The sequence below is a fragment of the Heptranchias perlo genome, chromosome 18 (genome assembly GCF_035084215.1).
Source record: "Heptranchias perlo isolate sHepPer1 chromosome 18, sHepPer1.hap1, whole genome shotgun sequence".
Classification (NCBI taxonomy): domain Eukaryota; kingdom Metazoa; phylum Chordata; class Chondrichthyes; order Hexanchiformes; family Hexanchidae; genus Heptranchias; species Heptranchias perlo.
Genome location: NC_090342.1, coordinates 51,726,496 through 51,743,937, shown reverse-complemented (window position 1 = coordinate 51,743,937; position 17,442 = coordinate 51,726,496). Strand labels below are relative to the sequence as shown.

The following is a 17,442-nucleotide window of genomic DNA, read 5'->3' as shown; positions in this document are numbered from 1 at the left end:
CTCCTCCTTCTCATTTAAATGCTAGGGGAGGTCCCTGGGAATGTGTCAGTATTTACAGGGGGTCCCTGGGTGTGTGTCAGTATTTACAGGGGGTCCCTGGGTGTGTGTCAGTATTTACAGGGGGTCCGGGGGAGTGTGTCAGTATTTACAGGGGGTCCGGGGGAGTGTGTCAGTATTTACAGGGGGTCCGGGGGAATGTGTCAGTATTTACAGGGGGTCCCCGGGAGTGTGTCAGTATTTACAGGGGGTCCCCGGGAGTGTGTCAGTATTTACAGGGGGTCCCTGGGAGTTTGTCAGTATTTACTGGGGGTCCCTGGGTGTGTGTAAGTATTTACAGGGGGTCCCTGGGAGTGTGTCAGTATTTACAGGGGGGCTCTGGGAGTGTGTCAGTATTTACAGGGGGTCCCTGGGTGTGTGTAAGTATTTACAGGGGGTCCCTGGGAGTGTGTCAGTATTTACAGGGGGTCTCTGGGAGTGTGTCGGTATTTACAGGGGGTCCGGGGGAGTGTGTCGGTATTTACAGGGGGTCTCTGGGAGTGTGTCGGTATTTGCAGGGGGTCCGGGGGAGTGTGTCGGTATTTGCAGGGGGTCCGGGGGAGTGTGTCGGTATTTGCAGGGGGTCTTGAGGATTGTTAATATTTGAAAACCACTGAACTAGAATTTGTTTGTACGTTTATATTTTTTGAAAATGCTCATGAACAAAATAATATAAAATGATATTTGTTTTGAATACCAATCTCTTTCTTCTCTTTTCCTTTAGGTCCCTCTCGTGTTGGGAAGATTAATATTGAAGTGTTGAGTGTTTATTATTACTTGGGAAGAATCTGTGATTCAGTGTCTAAGAAGCAATATGGCATCCAGGAAACGACCACTCATCAACTACATTCACCTGGAGGAATGCTACACCCCTCCACCACAGACAGGCACGTTTACGACAGGAGCTCGACCCCAGACAGGTACAAATTCATTGAATAAAAGAACATTTCCAGAGTGACAAAAGGCCATTCAGCCCATTGAAGCTTGTCCCTTTTTTTCCCAAATCACCCAGCCCAGCACCTGACCCACAACTCCCGACTCCGGACTCACCCATTCCAGCACCCGACTCCCAAATCCCGACTCCGGACTCACCCATTCCAGCACCCAACTCCCAACTCCCGACTCCGGACTCACCCAATCCAGCACCCGACTCCCAATTCCCAACTCCGGACTCACCCATTCCAGCACCTGACTCCCAACTCCCAACTCCGGACTCACCCATTCCAGCACCCAACTCCCAATTCCCGACTCCGGACTCACCCAATCCAGCACTCAACTCCCAACTCCCGATTCCGGACTCACTCAATCCAGCACCCGACTCCCAAATCCCGACTCCGAACTCACCCATTCCAGCACGCGACTCCCAACTCCCGACTCCGGACTCACTCAATCCAGCACCCGACTCCCAACTCCCGACTCCGGACTCACCCAGCCCAGCACCCGACTCCCAATTCCCGACTCCAGACTCACCCATTCCAGCACCTGACTCCCAGCTCCCGACTCCGGACTCACCTGATCCAGCACCCAACTCCCAACTCCCGACTCCAGACTCACCCAATCCAGCACTCAACTCCCAACTCCCGACTCCGGACTCACCCATTCCAGCACCCAACTCCCAAATCCCGATTCCGGACTCACCCAGCCCAGCACCCGACTCCCAAATCACGATTCCGGACTCACCCAATCCAGCACCCAACTCCCAACTCTCGAATCCGGACTCACCCAGCCCAGTACTCGACTTGCCCAGCCCCCGGCCCAGCCCCCTGGCTATTCTTGTTTTCCTCTCTTCCTTTATATTCATGTTTCTCCCCTTCTGTCTTTCTTTTTAAGTCACTTCTTGGTTGTGCTGGTTGCCCCTCTGGTACCTCAACCAAGTGACCATTCTTCACGTGGAAAGCCCGACAGGTTATATTCAACCACATAGTGCATCACTGTTGATTTGTGTAGTTATTTTCAGATGTGTATTTTGGTGTGCCAAGGTACTAATGTAGCATTGTAGGGAACTGGCAAAAGACATTTGTGGAAAATGTTATATTTTAATTGCTATGTTGATTTTGGAAACAGGAATACCCCTAATATCACATGCTAGTCAATGCACAAAGAAAGAAAGACTTGCATTTATATAGCTCCTTTCACAACCTCAGGACGTCCCAAAGCGCTTTACAACCAATGAAATACTTTTGATGTGTAGTCACTGTTGTAATATAGGAAAACACAGCGGCCAATTTGAACACAGCAAGGTCCCAAAGACAGCAACGACTTAAATGACCAAATAATCTGTTTTAGGTGTTGGCTCAAAGATAAATGTTGACTAGGACCCTGGGAGAACTTCCCTGCTCTTCTTCTAAAAAGTGCCATGGGATCTTTTACACCCACATGAGTGAGCAGGCAGGGCCTTAGTTTAATATCTCATACTGAAAGATGGCACCTCCAACAGTGCAGCATTCCCTTAGTACTGCACTGGGAGTGCCAGCCTGGATAATGTGCTCAAGTCTCTGGAGTGGGACTTAAACCCAGAACATCTAACTCAGAGGCAAGAGTGCTACCACTGGGCCACGGCTGACATGACATACATTCACCTGCAGCTTAGAGGGTATCAGGTGATTCACTGCCGTTTCTTGGAAGACCCAGACACATCCCACCCGCACCAAGGCTGTCCTCAAGGGAAGTCAGGATGGGACCACAAGTAACAACACACACCCCACAAATGGCATCGACCCAACCCAGGAAGGTTATTCACTATACAGGCAAGAACCCCAGGAACTTTCATTAGATTATCACAATCCTCAATCAGCACATTGCTCCCAATGTGTGCACAGCTGTACTGACAACCCCACTGTGCTAACATATAAATACCCTGTGACAACACTGTACAGTAACTCCGCAACACAGATATAAGATTAAATGGAAGAGATTTAGGACAGAGAGCAGGAGAAACTTTTTTACACATAGGGTTGTGAGACTGTGGAATGCGCTACCAGGCTTAGCAATTGAAGGAGAGACCATGTCAACATTTAAGGAAAGGTAAGATAGCTGATTGAAGGAAAGGGGATAATGGGATATGGGAACAGGACAGACACATGGGGTTAAGATACTTCTCATGTGGACATTAAATACCAGCACGGACTGATTGAACTGAGCGACCTGTGTCCGTGCTGTAATTTCTATGTAATTCCATGTAATTTATACATATAATCAACTTTCTGAAAGAAGATTAAAATAGAACAAAATGGGATTCAACATAAGACAGATTGTTCAGGTAATATATTGTAGAGTACATGTTGCTGTTACAAAATGTTCTTTTAAGCAAATACTGTGACTGGCATGATTCTGAGGCCGTGATGCTGGTTGACTTCTAATGGCCTGATCCATGCTGTACAGACTATTTGTATAATAGGGCCCTATTATAGAATAATAGAATCTAACAGCACAGAAGGAAGATAATCGGCCTGTGCCGGGTCTTTGGAAGAGTTATCTAATTAGCCCCACTCCCCTGCTCTTTCCCCATAGCCCTGCAAATTTTTCCTTTTCTAGTATATATGCAATTCCCTTTGAAACTATTGAATCTGCTTCCACCATCCTTTCAGGCAACGCATTCCAGATCATAATAACTCGCTGTGTAAAAAAAAATTCTCCTCATCTCCCCTCTGGTTCTTTTGCCAATTACCTTAAATCTGTGACCTTTGATTACTGACCCTCCTGCCACTGGAAACAGTTGCCCCTTATTTACTGTATCAAAACCCCTCATGATTTGAACACCTTTGCTGAATCTCCACTTAACCTTCTCTGCTCTAAGGAGAACAATTTCAGCTTCTCCAGTCTCTCCAAATAACTGAAGTCCCTCATCCCTGGCACAATTTTAGTAAATCTCCTCTGCATCCCCTCCAAGGCCTTGACATCCATCCTAAAGTGTGGTGCCCAGAATTGGACACAATACTTCAGCTGAGGCCTAACCAGTGATTTATAAAGGTTTTATGTGACTTCCTTCCTTTTGTACTCTATGGGGGTGATTTTAAAACCCAAGAACGGGTGGGTTGGGGGCGGGTGGGAGTTGAAAAAAGTTGTTTTTTTGGGTCACAACCGCAAAGTTTTCGGACTTGGCATTCCCAGTGGGAAGCCTGTACTTTTATGCGCCGACGGTAAACCCGGAAATAAAGCCGGGTTGCGGTCGTGACCCAAAAAACAACTATTTTCAACTCCCACCCACCCCCAACCCACCCGTTCTTGGGGTTTAAAATCAACCCCTATGCCTCTATTTATAACGCCCATATTTATATTGTTCTCCCTTTTATGTATCTCATGCAGTCTGGTGGTATAGGATTTAGATGGTGTTTGTAGAGTACACGTTGCTGTTACAAAATGTTCTTTTTAAGCAAATACTGTGACTGGCATGATTCTGAGGCCGTGATGCAGGTTGATGCTTTTCCAGTTGCTCTGGCTGGTTTCCTGTTCATTGTCCTCAGGTTGGAGTTGGGTGCCCTCAGGAGGCTCATTAAAACCTGTTTATCTGATGCAGTAGAAAGCATGGTGCCAGGAGGATATAGAATTCACTTCATCATCTCATTGCATTCCCTCTCCTTGCTGGATCCTCCTACAATGAGCAAATTAAAGTACAACACGGATCGAACCTAAAGTACTGGCTTGGGCAAAGGGAAATTAACCATGCAATCACTTTAATTATATTCATTCTCAGGAGGTGGGCGTCGCTGGCAAGGCCGGCATTTATTGCCCATCCTTAGTTGCCCTTGAGAGGGTGGTGGTGGGCTTTCTTGAACCTCTGCAGTCCAACCACTGTTCCTCTGGTACAATACTCACCTTCATGTCTTTAAATCTGAAGTCTGTAGTTTTGAAAACATAACAGGCCTGGATTTCCTCCTCTCACTCTCCCCACCAAATACTTGAACTGCCCCAGGATCATCCAGGAGGGTATGCACGCTCTCAACCCCTTTCCCCAATCACAAACCACCTCATCTGCCCCCTTCATCCTCACCGCTAACCCTAGGTGCAAAGATTTCTTCATCTCTAAAATTAAGGCTATCCATTTACTGCATCACTTTCCCCTTCCCTACTGCTTATAGTATCCCCAACTCCCCCCCCACCACCCCAGTCCCTCCCCTGCACTAGCCACAACCTCACAACACTCTATAGTTTTTCCCCTGTTACCTTTCGTCACCTTTGCCTTCTCCAAAAGTACTACCTGCTCCAACCCAGCTCAACTATCTCTCCTTGGTCCAATGGCCATGACATTGCTACTTGATCCCTTTCCATCACTGAGACCTGGTTACAAACATGGCAAGATTTGGAGATACCTATTCCAGGTTATAAGGTCTTTAGAAAGGACAGGGGAATTGGAAAAGGAGGAGTAGCAATATGGACAAGGGACAGTATGACAGCATTAGAAAGAGGGGATATCAATAAGGATGAGTAGGCAGTAGAAATGCTATGGGTAAAATTGAGGAATAGAAAGGGATGCAAGACTTTGGTGGGAGTTGTAAAGTAACATGATACATAAACACAGAGATCAGAGAAGCTTGTTGCAAAAATAGAGTAGTTTTATAGTTAGCATACTTAAACCCTTGTTCAAAAAAGGGTGTAAGGTTAAACCCAGCAACTATAGGCCAGTCAGTTTAACCTCAGTGTTGAGGAAACTTTTAGAAACGATAATCCGGGACAGAATTAACAGTCACTTGGACGACTGTGGATTGATTAGAGAAAGCCAGCACGGATTTGTTAAAGGCAAATCATGTTTAACTAACCTGATAGAGTTTTTTGATGAGGTAACAGAGAGGGTAGATGAGCGCAATATAATTGATGTGGTGTATATGGACTTTCAAAAGACGTTTGATAAAGTGCCGCACGGTAGGCTTATCATCAAGATGGATACAGAGAGTAGTGGTGAATGATTGTTTATCGGACTGGAGTGAGGTGTACAGTGGTTTTTCCCCAGGGGTCGGTGCTGGGACCACTTCATTTTCTTAATATATATTAATGACTTGGACTTGGGTGTACAGGGCACAATTTCAAAATTTGCAGATGATACAAAACTTGGAAGGGTAGTAAACAGTGAGGAGGATAGTGATAGACTTCAAGAAGATATAGACAGGCTGGTGGCATGGATGGACACGTGGCAGATGAAATTTAATGCAGAAAAATGCGAAGTGATACATTTTGGTAGGAAGAATGAGGAGAGGCAATATAAACTGGAGGGCACAACTCTAAAAGGGGTACAGGAACAGAGAGATCTGGGGGTTTATGTGCAAAAATTGTTGAAGATGGCATGGCAGGTTGAGAAAGCAGTTAAAAAAGCATACAGGACCCATACTTAAGAAAAGACATACTTGCTCTCGAGGCAGTACAAAGAAGGTTCACTCGGTTAATCCCGGGGATGAGGGGGCGGACATATGAGGAGAGGTTGAGTAGATTGGGACTCTACTCATTGGAGTTCAGAAGAATGAAAGGCGATCTTATTGAAACATATAAGATTGTGAAGGGGCTTGATCGGGTGGATGCGGTAAGGATGTTCCCAAGGATGGGTGAAACTAGAACGAGGGGGCATAATCTTAGAATAAGGGGCTGCTCTTTCAAAACTGAGATGAGGAGAAACTTCTTCACTCAGAGGGTTGTAGGTCTGTGGAATTTGCTGCCCCAGGAAGCTGTGGAAGCTACATCATTAAATAAATTTAAAACAGAAATAGACAGTTTCCTAGAAGTAAAGGGAATTTGGGGTTACGGGGAGCGGGCAGGAAATTGGACATGAATTTAGATTTGAGGTTAGGATCAGATCAGCCATGATCTTATTGAATGGCGGAGCAGGCTCGAGGGGCCGATTGGCCTACTCCTGCTCCTATTTCTTATGTTCTTATGTTCTTATGACCCTGGGCTTTATAAATAGAGGCATAGAGTACAAAAGTTTGGAAATCATGATGAACCTTTATAAAACACTGGTTCGGCCACAACTGGAGTATTGTGTCCAGTTCTGGGCACCGCACTTTAGGAAGGATGAGGGTGCAGAAGAGATTTACTAGAATGATTCCAGGGATGAGGGACTTTAGTTACGTGGATAGACTGGAGAAGCTGTGGTTGTTCTCCTTGGAACAGAGAAGGTTGAGAGGAGATTTGACAGAGGTATTAAAAATCATGAAGGGTCTAGACAGAGTAGACAGAGAGAAACTGTTCCCATTGGTGGAAGGGTCAAGAACCAGAGGACATTGATTTAAGGTGATTGGCAAAAGAACCAAAGGTGACATGAGGAAAAACTTTTTTACACATCGAGTGGTTAGGATCTGGAATGCACTGGCCAAGTGGATGGTGGAGGCAGATTCAATCATGGCCTTCAAAAGGGAACTGGATTAATATTTGAAAGGAAAAAATTTGCAGGGCTATGGGGATACAGCGGGGGAGTGGGACTAGCTGGATTACTCTTGCACAGAGCCGGCGCGGATTGGATGGGCCGAATGGCCTCCTTCCGTGCTGTAACCTTTCTATGATTCTATGATTCTTTTAGGGTGACTTTAATTTTCACACAGACTGGGAGAAGCAGAACAGCTCGAGTCCCAAAGGCAGTGAATTTCTTGAGTGTATTCGAGACGGTTTTCCTGAACAAAATGTTTTTGAACCAACAAGAGAACAGGCCATATTAGATTTAGTAATGAGTAATAAGCCTGAATTAGTCAATAACGGTAAGGGAACACCTAGCTAACAGTGACTATAATGTGATAGAATTCCGCACTAGGTTTGAGAGGGAGAAGAGCGAGTCACAAACCAAAGTTTTAAATTTAGCTAAGGCTGACTTTGGAGGGATGAGGCAGGAATTGACCACAATAGACTGGGCAGAACTATTACTGGATAAAACTACAGATGAACAGTGGGAGGTGTTCAAAAAAGTATTTGGTACAATACATGATCTGTACATACCCCTAAAGGGCAAGAGCTCTACTTGTGTAATTAAACAATCTTAGTCAACAAGGAAAGTGAGAGATAGAATAAAACTAAACAAAAGGGCTTATACAAAAGCAAAGAACAGTAGAGATCCCGCGAATTGGGAGAGATATAAAGAACAGCAAAGGGATACAAAGAAAGTGGTAAGAGCTGCAAAAAGGGAATACGAGAAAAGCTTGCGAGGGATATCAAGGACAACACTAAAGGTTTTTACAAATATATTAAGAGGAAGAGGGTGGCTAAGAGTAATGTGGGTCCCTTAATGACAGACGCAGGTGATATTGTAATTGGAAATCAGGAAATGGCAGATTTACTAAGTAACGGTCTTCGCAGTAGAGGAAAAGAGTAAAGTACCAGAGATACAAGGAAAAATAAAAATAAATCAAGAGGAGGATTCATTATAAGTTTTTAAAAAATGGTGATGGAGAAATTAATGAGGTTAAAGATAGACAAATCTCCAGGACCTGATGGTTTCCACCCCAGGGAATTAAAAGAAGTAGGCGAGGAAATTGTTGATGTGTTAGTCATGATCTTCCAAAAACTCTCTCCATTCAGGAATTGTCCCCTTGGATAGAAAATTGCCAAAGTCACTCCACTATTTAAGAAAGGTAAGAGAGATAAACTAGGAAGTTATAGGCCTATTAATCTATCATCAGTTGTGGGGAAGTTACTAGAATCTGTTATTAGGGACAGAGTGACTGAGCATTTGGACAAATATGAGCTGATCAGAGAGAGCCAGCATGGATTTATAAAGGGTAAGTCACGTCTAATGAACCTAGTTGAAGTTTTTGAGGCAGTAACTAACGTGGTTACCTCTCCACAACCTATACTATCTATTGTCTGTCGTGTGCGGTCCACGTCCATGGCACAGCCCTCTTATGGTTCCAGTCCTACCTGTCCCAATACAGCCAGCACATCTCCTGCAATAGGACGTCTTTCTGAACGCTCATCTTTGGCACGCCCCAAGGGTGCACCCTTGGCCTTTTTTCCTGTCCACATGCTGCCTCCTGGTAACATTATCTGTAAGCATGTGATCAGTTTTTCTATTTGCACCAATGAAACCCAGCCTTACTTCTCTGCCGTCATCGTCAACTCCACAGCTGTTGCTCTGCTTATCCAATATCAAGTTGTGGATGAGCTAGAATATTCTCCAGCTTCACACTGGCAGGGCCAAAGCCATCCTGCTTGGCTCCGTTCACAATATCCTCACCCTACCCTTGATTCCATCCACCTCTCTGGCTGGTTGCTTAGGACTACGTGTAACCTCAGTCTTCTATTTAACTCTGAGCTGAACATCAAAGCCCACATAAGAACCATCACCAGGTCTGCCTACTTCTATCTCCGGAACATCTCCTGACTTTGTTCCGACTGCTAAAACTTCCATTCACATCTTCGTCACCCACAGACCCGGTTGCTCTAAGAGTATTGGAGTAACCTCGCAAATTCCAACTTGTCCAAAAACTCTGCTGCTGCCATGTCGCCCTGTATTAATTCCTGCTCATCCATCGACATGTATTCCTGGTGTCAGCCATGGCTCAGTGGTAGCACTCTTGCCTCTGAGGCAGAAGGTTGTGGGTTCAAGTCGCACTCCAGAGACAAGAGCACCATTTCAAGGCTGATACTCCAGTGCTGCACTGTCGGAGGTGACATCTTTTGGATGAGACTTTAAACCGAAGCCCCTTCCGCCCTCTCAGGGACACGTATAAGATCCCACGGCACTATTTTGAAGAAGAGCAGTGAAGTTCTTCTCAGTATCCTGGCCAATATTTGTCCCTCAACCAATACCTAAAGTCAGATCACCTGGCCATTAGCACATTGCTGTTTGTGGGATTTTGCTGCGTGCAAATTGGCTGCTGTGTTTTCTACATTATAACAACGACCGTACTTCAAAAGTACTTCATTAGCTGCAAAGCGCTTTGGGACATCCTGAGATCGTAAAAAGTGCTTTATAAATGCAAGTCTTTCTTTCTTTCTTTCTTTCTTTCTCCTCAACCTCCATTGGCTCCCATCCCCAAATGCATTGATTTCAAAATCCTGGTCCTTGTCGACAAATCCCTCCATGGCCTGGCCAATCTGCAACCTCCGCCAGCCCACACTCTTTGATCTTCCAGCCATGGTCTTTCCCGCATCCCACCTTGCATTATCGGGGGCAGAGTTTAAAGCCTTCAGGCCCCTGCACTTCAGCATTCTCTCTCTAAACCCCTTCAGCTTGCTACGTCTCTCCCCACCTTCAACAGCCTCTTTGACGTGTCTTCAGTCACCTCCCCTAACTATGCGATTTCCCCTTGTGAAGCACCTTGGGATCTTTCAGCATGTCAAAGGTCTTGTATTAGGGCAGGTTTTTGCTGCTGCGACTCTGACCAACTCTACAAGTTGGCGCACTTTCAACTGAAGTGCTCTTGTGACTGCATGTCTGGGTGATAAAGAAGGATTTGAAGATTCTGAGAGATTGGCATGACCTGCAAAAAGGAAAAGAAGGTTCAATCCAGTGAGTAGTATTTATCTGCTCAAGGAGAGGATGTGATTTAATCAAGCCATTCTGTGCTTGATTGATGGAGCAATATTTGGTTCAAGTTTTATTTCTGTACCAGCCTTTGATCCTCGGTGATGAATTAACATTTATAACTATGGTTTACTGCTTGAAGAACAGCTTCCATCCCCTGTGGGACGAGGGTGGGAAGGGTATTCACCTTATTTGGTGGGTTTCTTTAGATGATGTATCAGTTGCAAGGTTGGAGTTTACTCCACTCTTGTGCTCATGCTAATCTATTGCACCAGGAACCCACAAGCTCCATTCCAGAGTAAATCCAGTAGGAACTCAACCTCAGAAGACTTGGACCATTAAGTTCTATCAGATTCCATACTTCACATGGGAACAGACCACTTTCCCCCATCCCCACCGCCCCCAGTCTGGTTTCATGTAGATGTGATCCTGAGGTGCAATAATGTAACTGGTGTGAGGGGCATGAGATAAGGCTTATCTATTTAAGGGTTTTTTGGGGGTGGGAATGGACAATGTTGTGTACACCAATGATTGTCAAATCTTTCTACCTATGGGGGCCCTCTGAAAACAATGACACACCACTGGAGACACTCTGTCCTAAATAATGAAAGATAGTGTCAGCCACCCAAGAATAGCCACGCTGTCATAGAATTTTTTTTGTACACTGCAACACAAGTATCAATCTGTTAAATACAGAAATAGGATTACATAGAAATTACATCGCGGAAGTAGGTCGTTCGGCCCAACAGGTCCGTGCTGGTGTTTATCCTCCACACGAGCAGTAGCCCTAATCCCAGGTGCCCGCCCTGTTCCCATATCCCTTTATACCCCTTTCCTTCAACCACATATGTGACCAATCTTAAATGTGAACAAGGTCTCTGCTTCAATCACCAATTCCCTTGATGGAACTGTGCATTCCACAGCCTCACAACCCTCGGTGTAAAATAGTTTCTCCTGCTCTCTGTCCTAAACCTTATACGTTTAATCTGGTCTCCGGGGAACCTCCTGAACCCCTCCGCAAGGGGTCTGGGGACCCTAGTTTGAACCATGGCTCATGCCAATCTTTTCTGTCATAACGTAATTCAATGATTTTTTTTAACTGCATAGAAGATGTAAAATTGAAAATTAAGAGCCTTGCAATTGGGGTTAATCACCGTCAGTGAGTTTATGTAATAATTATATTTTGTTCATGTCACTCGCATTTACTGCAGTTCCAAATGAACAATGCCCTGAAATTGCAGGAGGCAGCTTCATTGTGAAGTGCTTATTGTTATCATTGGTTTTAGGTTAATGAGCTTCTTTCTTTTTCAGTTAAGCGGTAATAAATGTCTTGGCGCAGGTGTGAGATCGAGTCATTCAGTCAATTAACTTTATCCTGTATTATCCTGTTTTATCCTGTATTCCCCAATGCAGCCCTTGTAATGGTCCATTATTGCTCATCATTTTCAAAGAAGACCAGTCTTGCAATTATATAGCACCTTTCACGTCTGCACGACATCCCAAAGCGTTCCCCAGCCGATGAAATATAGTTATTGTTGTTTGGTACGCAAACGCGGCAGATTCAAACTGGGCACAGGAAGATCCCACAAACAGCAAATGAGATAAGTGACCAGTTAATTGATTTTGATGTTGGGTCTGGTTTCTTTCTCATTCAGTGGCATGATGACAGTTTCCTTGAACAGACCACATCCCTTATCTTCTGAAATCTGTGTCAGGTTATTTTCTGTCCCTGCCTCGAAGAATAATTATTCAAATCGTTGTATTGTTGAGCAAGAAAACTGTGTCAAAGTTATTAAACCTAACAATTCCTATTGCAAGGGTGCGAAAGAGTGTCAGCTTGACCTGAGGAGGGGAGGGGGAGTTTCAAGATTGAACTGGCAGCGAAGGGGAGCGCCAGGGTGAATGAGGAGTGAAGAAGAATCATAGAATCAGAGAAAGGTTACAGCAAGGAAGGAGGCCATTCGGCCCATCGAGTCCGCGTCGGCTCTATGCAAGAGCAATCCAGCTCGTCCCTCTCCCCCGCCCTTTCCCCGCAGCCCTGCAAATTTTTTCCCTTCAAGTAGCTATCCAGTTCCCTTTTGAAGGCCATGATTGAATCTGCCTCCACCACCCCCTCGGGCAGTGCATTCCAGATCCTAACCACTCGCTGTGTAGAAAGTTTTTCCTCATGTCACCTTTGGTTCTTTTGCCAATCACCTTAAATCTATGTCTTCTGGTTCTTGAAACTTCTGCCAATCGGAACAGTTCCTCTCTATCTACTCTGTCCAGACCCTTCATGATTTCGAATACCTCGATCAAATCTCCTTGCAACCGTCTCCATTCCAAGGAGAACAACCCCAGCCTCTCCAGTCTTTTATTTTATTCGTTCATGGAATGTGGGCATCGCTGGCAAGGCCAATATTATTGCCCATCCCTAATTGCTCTTGAGAAGGTGGTGATGAGCTGCATTCGTGAACCACTGCAGTCGATGTGGTGAAGGTACTCCCACAGTGCTGTTGGGTAGGGAGTTCCAGGATTTTGACCCAGCGACAATGAAGGAATGGCAATATATTTCCAAGTCGGGATGGTGTGTGACTTGGAGGGGAGCGTGCAGGTGGTGTTGTTCCCATGTGCCTGCTGCTCTTGTCGTTCTAGGTGGTAGAGGTCGCGGGTTTGGGAGGTGTTGTAGAAGCAGCCTTGGCGAGTTGCTGCAGTGCATCCTGTGGATGGTACACACTGCAGCCGCTGTGCGCCGGTGGTGAAGGGAGTGAATGTTTAGGGTGTTGAATGGGGTGCCAATCAAGTGGGCTGCTTTGTCCTGGATGGTGTTGAGTTTCTTGAGTGTTGTTGGAGCTGCACTCATCCAGGCAAGTGGAGAGTATTCCATCACACTCCTAACTTGTGCCTTGTAGATGGTGGAAAGGCTTTGGGGAGTCAGGAGGTGAGTCACTCGCTGTAGAATACCCAGCCTCTGACCTGCTCTTGTAGCCACAGTATTTATGTGGCTGGTCCAGTTAAGTTTCTGGTCAATGGAGAACCCAGGATGTTAATGGTGCGGGATTTGGCGATGGTAATGCCGTTGACTGTCAAGGGGAGGTGGTTAGATTCTCTCTTGTTGGAGATGGTCATTGCCTGGCACTTGTCTGGCGCGAATATTACTTGCCACTTGTCAGCCCAAGCCTGGATGTTGTCCAGGTCTTGCTGCATGTGGGCACGGACTGCTTCATTACCTGAGTCTATCCACCTAACTAAAGTCCCTCATCCCTGGAATCATTCCAGTAAATCTCTTCTGCACCCTCTCTAAGACCTTCTCATCTTTCCTAAAGTGTGGTGCCCAGAACTGGACACAATACTCCAGTTTTGGCCGAACCAGTGTTTTAGAAAGGTTCATCATGACTTCCATAATTTTGTTCTCTATGCCTCTAATTATAAAGCTTTTTCAACCACTTTCTCAACCTGCCGTGCCTTCCTCAACAATTTGTGCACATAAACCCCCAGATCTCTCTGTTCCAGTACCCCTTTTAGAGTCGTGCCCTTTAGTTTATATTGCCTCTCCTTGTTCTTCCGAAATGTATCACTTTGCATTTTTCTGCATTAAATTTCATCTGCCACGTGTCCGCCCATTCCACCAGCCTGTCTACATCCTCTTGAAGTCTATCACTATCCTCCTCACTGTTTACTACCCTTCCAAGATTTGTGTCATCTGCAAATTTTGAAATAATGCCCTGTACACCCAAGTCCAACTCATTAATATATATCAAGAAAAGCAGTGGTCCCAGTACTGACAACCGGGGAACACCACTGTATACCTCCCTCCAGTCCGAAAAACAACTGTTCACCGCTACTACAAAGTGCTTCATTGAACTTGGTTGGAGGGAGAGAAGAGTGCCAGGTCGAATTAATCGGGAGCGGCTGCAATGTGCCTGTATTAAATTGGAGGATTGAAGGTGGATACAGGGTCTGTGAAAGGGTGGGGAGTTGGATGAATGCAGACACTGTACCCCATCCAACTCCCCACCCTTTCACAGAGACACTCTATCCCATCCAACTCCCCATCCTTTCACACACACTGTACCCCATCCAACTCCCCACCCTGTCACAGAGACACTGTACCCCAGCCAACTCCCCCGCCTTTCACTGACACTGTACCCCATCCAACTCCCCACCCATCAACACAGACACTGTACCCCAGCCAACTCCCCCGCCTTTCACTGACACTGTACCCCATCCAACTCCCCACCCTCTCACACAGACACTGTACCCGATACAACTCCCCACCCTCTCACACACACTGTACCCCATCCAATTCCCCCCTCCTTTCACACAGACACTGTACCCCATCCAACTCCCCACCCTCTCACACAGACACTGTACCCCATCCAATTCCCCCCTCCTTTCACACACACACTGTACCCCATCCCACTCCCCACCCTCTCACACACACTGTACCCCATCCAATTCCCCCCTCCTTTCACACAGACACTGTACCCCATCCAACTCCCCACCCTCTCACACAGACACTGTACCCCATCCAATTCCCCCCTCCTTTCACACACACACTGTACCCCATCCCACTCCCCACCCTTTCACACAGACACTGTACCCCATCCAATTCCCCCCTCCTTTCACACACACACTGTACCCCATCCCACTCCCCACCATTTCACACAGACACTGTACCCCATCCAGTCGCTCCCCTTTCACAGACACTGTACCCCATCCAACTCCCCACCCTCTCACACACACAGTACTCAATCCAAGTGACCAGCCTTGTACTGACACTGTACTAGATCCAACTCCCCACCCTCTCACACACACTGTACCCCATCCAACTCCCCACCCTTTCACACAGACACTGTACCCCATCCAACTCCCCACCCTTTCACACAGACACTGTACCCCATCCAACTCCCCACCCTTTCACAGACACACTGTACCCCATCCAACTCCCCACCCTTTCACTGACGCTGTACCCCTTCCATCTCCCCACCATTTCACACACACACTGTACCCCATCCAGTCGCTCCCCTTTCACAGAGACACTGTGCCCCATCCAACTCCCCACCAATTATGAACTGGATGATACATTTCGCTTCTGACTCTCTTCGTGATCAACATGTGCACGCATGCACTAACCAGCAGTGGGCACTGTATAGCGATCTGGAGCAGGTACCCTGGCCCATCTCCCTTTATCTCACCAAGGGGGATCTGATCCTGATTGCAGCACTCCCTGGGCTGCAATCAGCTAACTCAGCACGTACCGGGGAACTAAACCTGTGATCTCCTGGTCTGCAGGCTTCAGTGCTAAACTGAACGGTCATTACTGGGCCCTTTCACAAAGAGCAAAGAAATCTTGCTTTCTGTGTACACGTCCCCTAGTTTGGTTGACCTGCTCCGTCAGGATTAGAACTGCAGCAATCAGCCAATCAGCATTACACTTGGGTGCTTACTCTCAGCTGACTCTAAGTGGCACTGAGGGAAATCATGGAGATGTCGAGGAGGCAGTTTAAGGAGTTCACCAACTATAGGACGCAAGGTACTGTAAACGTAAGGCTTGATTGCAAAGTATTTATTCGCACTTTAAACGCTGGGCCAGGGAATTGCAGGTGCAAGAGAGTGTCTAGTAACGAGGACGAGGGCAGTCAGACTGGGAAAAGGCGACCAATTTGTTTATGCGGGAGATTATCTGGCGCTAGTTGAGAGAGCAAGAAAAACGACCTGCTAGTTCCCGTAAACCACTGAGCAAATAAGCTGAGAGGCAATTAAATCACCTGTATTTCATAGAGCAGGTAATCCACATCACACCAAGCATCGGAAGCCCCTGAGAGTGCTGGAGGTCTGTTGCTGACGTTGCATCTGTACTTTTTTTGAAAGCAGCACAGCCTCCGCTGAAAACAGTTTATGTTTTGTTGGAACATTTCTGACAAAGGCACAAAGTCACGTTTCAAGGTTAGGAATATTTCGAAGGTTCTCTTTAAATGGTCTTATTCCTCCGTTCAAACAATAAGAAGCAGTGATTTCTTCACAAGCGACACAAATTTAAGAATTAGGTTTTGTAAGATTTCGTGCTTGACACTCTCTGTGGGTGGGTAAAGGAAACAGTTTACCAAACTCTCGTCAGCTAATAATGAATAAAACGCAATTTATATAACTCGAGGCACAGAAGGAAACATACCTCAGTTTGCTTGAAAGCCTGTGCAACAATTAATCAGAAGAGCCAACTTGCACCACTCACTTTTTGGAATATTTAAACAATTTTTTCCCCGTCCTCTGTTTTGTATCTTGCATTTATGCCTGGACTCAGTCTCTACCACTCCCTTATGATCAGTTGCTCAGGTGCTACCCAAACAGGGCCTCTCGGTTGTTCTTTTCCTTTATCCTGCAGGAGGTGGCCAGCCTTCTCCTGACACCTGTCCTGGGCTGAGATTGGAAGCTGAGAAGAGTGGGGAAGTGAGATCTGGGACTCTGTTCAGTTGACGCGACTTAATTTCCAGTCCTCCTTAACTCTCGCAATCCGTCTGCGACATAGGACTTGTTCACACCTTGTTGTGTTTTATAAACACTGTGCAAATCCTGTGGTACAGTAATATTTGTGACGTTGATTCCTATGATTTTTCCATTGCTTTTGATTGTTGTCCCCGCAAATGATCTGTGGCCACTACTCAATCTTTTTGTAGACCAATAAGAACTGTTTTCAAATTCATTCTCGGGCTGTGGGCATCACTGGCAAGGCTGGCATTTATTGCCCCATCCCCTAGTTGTCCTTGAGAAGGTGGTGGTGTGCCACCATCTTGAACCGCTGCAGTCCACGTGCTGAAGGTGCTCCCACGGTGTGGTTAGGCAAGGAGTTCCAGGATGTTCACCCAGCAACGATGAAGGAATGACGATGTATGTCCAAGTCAGGATGGTCTGTGACATGGAGGGGAACTTGGAGATGATGGTGTTCCCATGCACCCACTGCCCTTGTCCTTCTGGATGATGGAGGT

At 46.2% G+C, this 17,442-nt stretch overlaps 1 protein-coding gene across 2 annotated transcripts in view; it reads left to right on the top strand.

The window, feature by feature from the left end:
- Positions 1–17,442, top strand: part of svopl (SVOP-like) — a 127,643-nt gene that overhangs the window by 14,393 nt on the left and 95,808 nt on the right. For both annotated transcript variants that reach the window (XM_067999906.1, XM_067999905.1), the window contains exon 2: positions 761–956. In XM_067999906.1, coding sequence (XP_067856007.1) covers positions 851–956 — 106 coding nt within the window. In that variant the 5' untranslated portion in view covers positions 761–850. The remainder of the gene's footprint in view (positions 1–760; positions 957–17,442) is intronic.